The sequence below is a fragment of the Ursus maritimus genome, unplaced genomic scaffold (assembly GCF_017311325.1).
Source record: "Ursus maritimus isolate PB19 unplaced genomic scaffold, ASM1731132v1 scaffold_33, whole genome shotgun sequence".
In the NCBI taxonomy this organism is placed as follows: domain Eukaryota; kingdom Metazoa; phylum Chordata; class Mammalia; order Carnivora; family Ursidae; genus Ursus; species Ursus maritimus.
In genome coordinates, this window is record NW_024425897.1 from 28,557,092 (window position 1) to 28,567,556 (window position 10,465).

The following is a 10,465-nucleotide window of genomic DNA, read 5'->3' on the forward strand; positions in this document are numbered from 1 at the left end:
GTGCTGGGAAAATTGGACAGCTACATGCAAAAGAATGAAACTTGACCACTCTCTCACACCATACACAAAAATAAACTCCAAATGGATGAAAGACCTCGATGTGAGACAGGAATCCATCAAAATTCTAGAGGAGAACATAGGCAGCAACCTCTACGACATCGGCCAAAGCAACCTTTTTCATGACACATCCCCAAAGGCAAGAGAAACAAAAGATAAAATGAATTTATGGGACTTCATCAAGATTAAAAGTTTCTGCACAGCCAAGGAAACAGTCAGAAAAACTAAGAGGCAGCCCACGGAATGGGAGAATATATTTGCAAATGACACTACAGATAAAGGACTGGTATCCAAGATCTACAAAGAACTTCTCAAACTCAATACACGAGAAACAAATAAACAAATCAAAAAATGGGCAGAAGATATGAACAGACACTTTTCCAATGAAGACATACAAATGGCTAACAGACACATGAAAAAATGTTCAAAATCATTAGCCATCAAGGAAATTCAAATCAAAACCACACTGAGATACCACCTTACGCCAGTTAGAATGGCAAAAATAGACAAGGCAAGAAACAACAATTGTTGGAGAGGATGTGGAGAAAGGGGATCCCTCCTACATTGTTGGTGGGAATGCAAGTTGGTACAGCCACTCTGGAAAACTGTGTGGAGGTCCCTTAAAAAGTTAAAAATTGAGCTACCCTATGATCCAGCCATTGCACTACTGGGTATTTACCCCAAAGATACAGACGTAGTGAAGAGAAGGGCCATATGCACCCCAATGTTCATAGCAGCAATGTCCACAATAGCTAAATTGTGGAAGGAGCCGAGATGCCCTGCAACAGATGACTGGATTAAGAAGTTGTGGTCCATATATACAATGGAATATTACTCAGCAATCAGAAAGAATGAGTTCTCAACATTTGCTACAACATGGACGGCACTGGAGGAGATAATGCTTAGTGAAATAAGTCAAGCAGAGAAAGACAACTATCATATGATTTCTCTCATCTATGGAACATAAGAACTAGGATGATCGGTAGGGGAAGAAAGGGATAAAGAAAGGGGGGGTAATCAGAGGGGGAATGAAACATGAGAGACTATGGACTATGAGAAACAAACTGAGGACTTCAGAGGGGAGGGGGGTGGGGGAATGGGATAGACTGGTGATGGGTAGTAAGGAGGGCACGTATTGCATGGTGCACTGGGTGTTATACACAACTAATGAATCATCGAGCCTTACATCGGAAACCGGGGATGTACTGTATGGTGACTAACATAATATAATAAAAAATCATTAAAAAAAAAATGCCAAAGATAGAAACATTGGTGTTCTCACCACCTGGAGTTATACAGTGGTTAATATGTTGTCCTATTTGCTTCAATTACCTTCTTTTAACCGAAGGGAACCTTGCAGATAGCCTTCTTTGACCGTTCTGCCCATCCCCGTTACACCCCTTCCTACTGTCTCTTGAAACAACAGCCTCGGGATTGTCTTATCATCGTAGTCAAGTAAAAAAAAAATTATCCACACACATTCAAGAACTAATACGTTTTGTGTTTATAAAAATGTCCGTAAATGGTATGCTGTACCATCTCTCTGTAAAATTATATATACTGTGTAAAGCTATTATCACATCTTTCTTGAACTTCCTTCTTTGCTCAACATCATCCTTTGAGATCTAACCCTGTTGATACAGAGGAACGTGCTTCCTTTTAGATGCTGTACCAGAATCCAGTTAAATATTTGTATACATTTCCCTGTCAATGGATCTTTCTGGAAGTTCCCTTTTTTGTTGCTATAGTGTTATAGTGAGTGCTTGCGATACTATCTCCCGTGCGTCTGTGCGAGCTTAACTACAGGGAATCTCTCTAGAAGTGGAGGTACCGGGTCGTCAGCTCTCTCGGCATTTATGTTTTAGCAGTTCCTGCTCTCCTGAGAGGCCAAGCAATGCACACTCCCACCAGCAGCAGAGAGAGCTGCTTGGTGTTTTCCTGAGGGTCCTTTGGGGCCCTCGGACTTGAGTTCCCAGCAGGCAGGTTCGCAGAAGCCTTGTGCCCAATTTGCGTCAGTTGTGTTCCCAACAGGCTTGCTTGCAAAGTGCACTCAGGACGAAGTGACTAACTCCTTCTTGGTCATTTGGGTTTTCTTTGCTCTGGGAAGAGTCCCACGGTGGAATCCTTTCTGAGCAACCTGACTATTCTGATGGGGCCATTAGCTGCCTGCTCTTGCTGTGGGTGTGGACACTTGCTTGCAGAGGGGACCAAGAAGACCTGGTTAAAGGAGAATCTGTGGCTGTCCACACAAATGCCAAAAACGGGCCTTGGATTTAGGGTAAGAGGTTGGAGGACTCCATTCGGCTCACATCCTTGTTAGAGGCAAATGGATTGTAATCACAATCAACATTTGTTGAGCTCGTGGCTCATCTTATTTTGTACCTATACTGACCCTCTGAGGTGGGTACCCCCAGCAGCACGCGACTTCTGAGTGCGTGCATCCTGTCTGGACTCTTGACAGCTTTATCCCCTCCAGAGTCTGGAACCTAAACGCTCATGGATTCCATCCGAGTTTGTAACTGGGATGAGAAGAGCTGCCAAGTTTGAAAACGTGATTTCATCATCCTGTTTGCAGGATACGGTCACAAAGGCTGCTGAGCAATAGATGCTTTAAGAAGGGTGGCTGGCTTTTCAGGGTGGGAAAAAGTATCTTTCAGTCTTTTACCCCCAAGTAGGTTCTGGTTGAGGCCAGGGACACGGGGCTGGGGGTGGGACTAGGAACGCAGGGAAGGGGTCAGGGGTCGAGGTGAGACGGAGAAGGGGGCACTGAATTAAAGTGGCCTAGGGCTGGGGCCACAGGGAAGGTTAGAGTTAGACCTAGAGCGAGCTCGAGAACCCGGGTTTGGCAGGAAGGGGCCCGCGGCTGGGAGCGCAGGTTAGGGGCCTAGGGTGGGCCCTGAAGAATGGTATTTGGGAGGAAGGGATGGGGGTGCGGCGAGAGGGGAAGAAGGCAGGCCGGGGGCGGGGAAGAAGGCAGGCCGGGGGCAGGGAAACGGCCTAGAGGGTGATGGGGGCCTAGGGGAGGTGGGTAGTGGGCGGGATGGGGGGCTCGGGAAGTGGGAGGTGTGGGAGGTAGGCCCTGGGGTGGCGGCGAAAGAGAAAACGAGCTGGGGGCGCAGGGCAGGCCGTAGGTGGTGCGGAGAGAGCGATGTGGAAGCTGCCGGGGAGGCAGGCGTGGCCCGCAGCCCAACATGGGGCCGCCCGGGAACTGCTGTACCGCGTTCGCACGGCGAGCCGCCCGACCTGGGAAGCCCAGAGGCTTTGTGTGGGCCGCTCAACGAGAGTTTCCCGCCCAAGGTGCCTGCCCTCTCCTCCCCGTTCTGTCGCGCGGCTGCACCAGGGCGCGCCGCGTCGCCGTCGGCGCATGCGCGCGCGGGAACCCGCCCTCCAGGCCAATGCACGTGGCCCCGCGGGCCGGCGTGCGTGCGCGCGTCCGCTCTGCGTCCCGCGCTCGCCCGCGCCCGTCGCCCCGTGAGTCTTCCCTCCGCGCCAGGCCGACGGGTGTGGCCGTCCGAGCCCGCGGCGTGCGTGCGCGCGCGCGCCGGGCCACGTGGGAGCGGCGCGGCGCCGTTGCCCCGCCCTTCCTCGGCGCGCGCCGGCGTCGGCTGCGTCTCCGGGCATTTGAATTGCGCTTCCGCCATCTTTCCAGCCCTCAGTCAGACGGGCCGGAGACGCTTCTGGAAGGTAGTGCGGTGGGGCCGGGCCCGGGGCCGCGGGGGCCGCGGGGCCTCGGGGGCTGGGGGCACCGGGGGCACCGGGAGACTGGGAGCCGGAGCGGGCGGCGGCGGGGACGAGGGCGGTGGCGGTTGCGCGGGCCCGGGCGGCGGCGGCGGGCTCTCCCCTTCCCCCCGCGGTGGAGGCCGCAGGCCGGCGCCGGGACGCGAGCCGCGGTGGGCCCGGGCCGGGCGGCGGACGCGGCCCAGGGCGGACAGCAGGCCCGGGGCGGAGGGGGCGCGCGATTGGGCTCTGTGCGGCCCGGCCTCCCCCGCGCCCCGGCCCTGCCTGGCCTCCCGGCCTCCCTCCCCTGCGGGCGCGCCGCCAGGCCCCGCGGACGGAGCAGCGCCGCCCGCCGTGAGCGCGCCGCGGCCCCCGCCCCGGCCGGGGTGTGCGCGCGTGGGGCCCGCCGCCCGGCGCCCCTTTGTGGGCCTGGGCACGTGGGGCGGGCCCGGCCATGTGGCTCCCGGGCCCGCCGCCGCGCCGCCGACCCCACGTCTTTCTCTTCGCTCCCCAGCACCAGCGCCATGGCTGCCCAGGGAGAGCCCCAAGTCCAGTTCAAAGTACGTGGTCGGGGGGGTGGGCGCCGCGCGCGGGGTCCGCGGGGAGCGGGTGCGGGTGGCGGCGGCCCGGGAGGCGCTCGGATGCCGGGGCTTCTCGCCAACGTGTGCCGTCCCGCAGCTGGTGCTGGTTGGCGATGGCGGCACCGGGAAGACGACGTTCGTGAAGCGTCACCTGACGGGTGAATTCGAGAAGAAGTATGTAGGTACGTGGGGGGCCAGGCGCCGGGGCCCGCGGGTGGGGGGCGCCAGCTCCGGGCTCACGGCCGTGCTTCTGTTGCAGCCACCTTGGGCGTGGAGGTGCACCCGCTCGTGTTCCACACCAACAGGGGACCCATCAAGTTCAACGTGTGGGACACGGCCGGTCAGGAGAAATTCGGCGGGCTGCGGGACGGCTACTACATCCAAGGTAGGCGCGGAGGGTGCGCTGCCCGCGGGGCGCCGAGCCGCACGCGGGGAAAGTTGAGGGCTGCCACGGCGTCGCCTGCTGTGTCATGATAGGCGCGGTGTACAGAGCCGGACTTTACAGAGAGGCTCAGAACACAAGACAGTAAGCGTCACACAAGCTGTTGCTGTAGCATCAGGAATAGTTGGGGCTTTTTTTATTTTCCCCCCCAAAATGATTTCAGAACTGCAAACAATGATGCATAAAGAAAATGCCTCCTGGAATCTCACTTCTCTGGTTGGTGAAAAGTTACGAGTAGTCCTTCATGCGTTATGCTCTTTGACTGTACAAATAACAGAAAACTGTTGAGCCGGAAAAGTGTTAGGCTGTACATACTTTGTGGTTTGTTGTCATAATTGAATTATGGTTTTCCTTGGAGATCAGTATGTAGACCTGAGGTTTCTTTAAGCAAAAAGATAATGTATTCTGATGTGTCTAGTCATTTTAGGGTCTTTAGAGAAATAGGTTCCTAGGGGCGCCTGGGTGGCACAGCGGTTAAGCGTCTGCCTTCGGCTCAGGGTGTGATCCCGCCATTGTGGGATCGAGCCCCACATCAGGCTCCTCCGCTATGAGCCTGCTTCTTCCTCTCCCACTCCCCCTGCTTGTGTTCCCTCTCTCGCTGACTGTCTCTATCTCTGTCGAATAAATGAATAAATAAATCTTTAAAAAAAAAAAAAAAAGAAATAGGTTCCTAGATCTTCAGAATAGAAGAGACAGGTCTGGGATGCTGATCTACTTTTGATTTTTGGGAGGGGGCAGTATTAATGAAGTTTTACAGCAGAGAGATTTGATATGGCAAGCTGGTCGTTCATACTTAAAAAGTGGAATTTTAAATTTTGCTGTGCGTTCCGGTTATTAAGATTTTTAGGCTTGAAAGAGACCTTGGGAATGAGTGAAGAAATAGAGATGGCCTGATGCCTGGTCCGTGCACCTTAGCAATCCTTGTCTGTGCGGGAAATCCTAGGTTTGTAACCCTTATTCTAAATCTTTTTTTTAGCCCAGTGTGCCATTATAATGTTTGATGTCACGTCAAGGGTTACTTACAAGAATGTGCCTAACTGGCATAGAGATCTGGTACGAGTGTGTGAGAACATCCCCATTGTGCTGTGTGGCAACAAAGTGGACATTAAGGACAGGAAAGTTAAGGCAAAATCTATTGTCTTCCACCGAAAGAAGAATCTTCAGGTATGTTTCTTAAAACTTGCTGTTTACTGCGTCATTGCTCTATCAAACATAAAATTACAGTAACACGTCTAGTAAAGGGATTCGTAGCCGTCTGTGGTGCAGATCAGAAGAGTTCTCTCAGTTCGGAACATCCAAATGATGAGTGAGTAGTAGAGTTTTTAAAACTAATTTTATTTTATTTATTTATGTTTTGAACAGTACTATGACATTTCTGCCAAAAGTAACTACAATTTTGAAAAGCCCTTCCTGTGGCTTGCTAGAAAACTAATTGGAGACCCTAACTTGGAGTTTGTCGCCATGCCCGCTCTTGCCCCACCAGAGGTTGTCATGGACCCAGCTTTGGCAGCACAGTATGAGCACGATCTAGAGGTAGGATGTTCAAGTGTCCAACCACGTGGTCTGTTTTGGCGTCTTGTGTTCCTGATGGCTCTAATCCAGAGTATGACCCCGTTGTGTCCTTTTCTAGGTTGCTCAGACAACTGCTCTCCCGGATGAGGATGATGACCTGTGAGAACGTGCAGCTGGAGCCCAGCGTCAGAAGTCTAGTTTTATAGGCAACTGTCCTGTGATGTCAGTGGTGCAGCGTGTTTGCCACTTTATTATATAGCTGAGCAGAACATGTGCTTAATCTTTGGGATGCTGAAGGAGATGAATGGGCTTCGGAGTGAATGTGGCAGTTTAAAAAGTACCTTCATTTTTTGGACCTGCATACTTAGCTGTTTTGGAACGCAGTTGTTTCCTTCCTCTGTTCAGATATGAGACTGCTATAGTCCCATCACAATATCCAGTGGTGAAATCTCCGTTTGTCACTGTCATTCCCATTCCTTTTCGTTTAGAATCAGAATAAAGTTGTATTTCAAATATCTAAGCAAGTGAACTCCTCCCTTGTTTGGTAAGCATTTTAAAACCACTCACAGGGAAAGTTGTGCCATGTTATTGTTTAAATTGCCTTTGCTATTCTCACTTAATTTGAAGCCTTGCAAGTTAAATTCTTATGTCTATTGTACGTTTGAATCCTTTCACGAAAGTGACAGGACAGGTGTCAGAAATCTTCTGTTTGGTAAGTTGTTAATGGGGCATGAACGTCATCAGTGCTATTAAGCTATGATGTCTATCCCACCTGCCTGTTGACTGGGTGGTGTCCTCTGGGGAAGAGCTTGAGTCTTCTGTCACCTGTCAGAACAGAACAGTGCGTGTCTTAGACTTTTCAGATAGGCATTTTAAGAATTACAGTTGCTGTTGCTTTGTGGCTGAAGTCACCGTGCTCTAATGAGGTTTTCAGGGTCCGGTCGAACCATACAAATGATGGCAGGAACTTGACAGAAGTCTCAAATATTTGTTAAAAATGAGTGTAAGTTATTCATTTATTTGCTTTTTGTTTTAATGTTACATGTTTAATGTAAAATTGGTATTCTAGAAAGATGTTCCACGTTTACATGCTGCTTTCAAGTATTCCCAAGCTTTAAAGATGCCGAAGATTAAGGATTTAAGTTGGACACCTCACAGCTTTGTTGCTTTTTTCTGAAGGAGTTTTGTGGCCAGTTCAAGGGCACAGACAAAATAAACACTAAACAGAAGAGTAGACCTTAGAATGGCTTCTCAGTAAACGTGAAACATTGCAAAAGTTTCATTGGATGAAACCGTTTATCTTTGTATGATTTCCACATTTATAAATGAGTTGGGTCTGCCTTGCGTGAGTTGGACCCGTTGACGCTATGCTGTAGCAGTTGGGAGTCTTAAACTATTTTGCTCGTGTGAGCACTGCTATAGTTCAGGTTACCAAAGTTCTTTAGATGTCCATTTCTCCTTAAATGATTACTTTCCTACCTAAGAAGAAGGTAGGGTTTGCTTAAATATAGGGAAAAAAATACAAAGGATAGAATTGAATAAATTTCAATATTGAGTAAATGTACCCATAGGTTTGCTTACAGATTTGAACTGCTGTATACGCTACGCTATATTCGGTTCAAAACCAGGTTATGTCTGGAACTTGAGAAGATTCTTCCCGTAATTGGGGTGACACCTTCTTCAGATACTTAATAGAAGGCATATGTGTTTGTGACCTGTGTGGAATGCAAGCGTGACATGACGACTCAGAATCTGAAATGTAACGTTAAATTTGGAAGCTGCTTCACTTACCTGTTTAATATGGGGTGGGAGAGAATTTACAAGTCTTAACTGAAAGAAAAATTTGCTGCAAAATATATTGTTTCTTTTTGTCTGGATTTTCTGAATCATCTCTAGTATTCCCTGGGAAATAAGGGTCAGCACGCATTACCTCCCTGTGAGGGTGCGTTTCTATGCAGGTTATACACGTGGGGGACGTTTCCCCCTCCATTTTGTGAAATGTGATGTGTAACGGGGAAGCCCTGACTTGGGAGCCTGTGCCCTTGTTGCGTTAATGCAGACCAGTAGGGTCTGTTAGAGTGCGGGCCGGAAGAATGAGCGTGGCTTGGCTCGCACATGGAGTGTCGAGCGTTGGTTCCTTCGGACGGTGTTCATCGTATTTGGTGACTTGTCACAACTGAGCAAAATCAGTACGGAGCACTGGTAAGATGCAGGAAGGGCAAGGTGTCTGCAAAGCAGTTTGATGGTGTTCTCTGGCTCTCGATGTACAGAGTGGGTTCTCTGTCCTATCAGCACATCTGGGGCAGGGCAGAGGTTTGCAAAAATACATTAAACTTCCAAAGAACTGATTGTTTGGCTCAGGAGTGCATGTGTACCTCAAGCATCTTGAGAGAATTTGTTTTTGTGAAAACATCACTTTCTCTTAGGAAATGAGGTGAGCACATGGCTGAAGGTTCATTTGGTTTGACTTTGCCAGTTGTGCACGTGGGACCAACTTCAGGTGTTTGTTGGGCTGCAGGTTTCTTGCCAGTTTCCAGTCACAGGAGGCAGGTGCTGAGCCCACCTTGAAGTTCATCTCCACCCTTCTCGCACCCTCTGACCTTCAGACCTGGAGCCCTGTTGAGGGTAAAAGGTGGGCCGAAGCAATGCAGACCGTCCTCGGAGTCCAGGAAGCAGGTGTCCTGCCTTCCCTGCATGACCTTGCTGGTGGCTGTCCCACCTGCAGCTTTGTGCAGGCTCCAGAGTGCCCCTTTGGTCTCCCGTGGCAGTTTGCACATGGTCCGCTGCCCCTCAGCCCTGGGTGGAAGGGTCAGCTGGCGTTTGTCCCCCTCACTAATCTAATCTGCTGTGAGGGCACTGATAATCTCTGCCCTCTCCTGTCCCTCTGGTTACCAGGTTTTCTGAGGGATCAGAAGGGGAGGAACTTGGTTAGAGAGGGTGGGATCATGGGGGTGGGGAAGGTCTCCCTCCCGGAGTTTGTAGTTTGCAGCTGCCTCTGTCCATTTATTCCAGCTCAGTTGAGGAACCTTGCCTGGTGGGGTTCGTGGAATTAAAATGGTAGGGTTGGTAGTGCTGTCCCGTTCAGCCACAGGAGGTGGGAGGGGAACCTTGGATTTAGTGGCTTTTCAGTTGCCTTTAAGAAGCAGAGTAGAAAACCACTGCAGGTAAGTAGTCCTTTTGTGATGTGGGTAGAGGATTGCTTACGTCCTGAGCTGTGTGCTCCGGGATGCTTCACCCTGGTGGGGAGGTGGGCAGTCAAAGAGCTGCGGAAAGAAGCGTTAGGACCGCAGCGAGCTGGTCCGCAGAACTAGACCACTGTGAAAGCAGGGGTGGCATTCACCTGGGAGAGGTGTGGAAGATAGAAGGCTGTGAGGTGAAGGGAGCAGAGCCCTGCAGTGCGGTGGTTTAGGGGTGGATCCAGCGTTCAGTGCACGGTGGGGAGCCCCTGAAGGGTCAGGAACATTTTAAAGCTTGTTCTGGTGGCAGGCCTGGGTGCCCAGGGACCAGTGGCCATCCTGCCCTGGCCCACCGAGGTCCCCTCCACACTGCAGTATTCCAGGGAAGGGAGGCTGGTCCAACAAACGCAGAGCAGAAACTTGAATGAGCCTGAACAGCAGGCACCGTGTGACGACTCCTTTTCCTCCGTCTTCTTGGAAGTGATGGGCAACCAGAATTGATGTTAACGGCGTGCAACGTGATACTTGATACACGTGAACTGGTTACCACAACCAAGCTGTTTGCCGTGTCCACCTCTGTTGTCTGTGTGTAGTAAGAACACTTAAGATGCGTTCTCCGCACATTCCAAGCGTGCACGGTCATAGTAACTAGTCAACATGCCAAGTGTTGGGTCTTCAGAACCCGTTCGTTGTGCACAACTGAGGCTTCGTGCCCTGCGACCAGCTACCCACGCCCCCCCCCGCCCCCCGCCCTGCAGTCAGCGCCCTACTGTCTGCTTCTCGGAGTTCGACTTGCTTAGATCCCATGTAGAATTATGGCCACGGGCCACTCGTCCGTCCGGCTTAGTTTCACCACGCACAGTGTCCTCCAGTTTCATCGATGTTAGCGTTAGGGGATTTCCCTTTCGGAGGCTGAATAAGTCCTCGTCCACATACAGCTCGTTTTCCTTGCCCTTTCACTGGCCGGGGGACACTGAGGC

General features: G+C 51.2%; 1 protein-coding gene across 1 annotated transcript; it reads left to right on the forward strand.

The window, feature by feature from the left end:
- Window positions 1-3,627: 3,627 nt before the first annotated feature.
- RAN (RAN, member RAS oncogene family) lies at window positions 3,628-6,829 on the forward strand. Its single transcript, XM_040620048.1, has 7 exons — window positions 3,628-3,741; window positions 4,289-4,334; window positions 4,453-4,537; window positions 4,615-4,740; window positions 5,774-5,961; window positions 6,160-6,330; window positions 6,428-6,829. Exons 2-7 carry the CDS (start codon window positions 4,299-4,301, stop codon window positions 6,470-6,472), a joined length of 651 nt encoding a protein of 216 aa, XP_040475982.1. The 5' UTR covers window positions 3,628-3,741; window positions 4,289-4,298; the 3' UTR covers window positions 6,473-6,829.
- The last annotated feature ends 3,636 nt before the right edge of the window (window positions 6,830-10,465 follow it).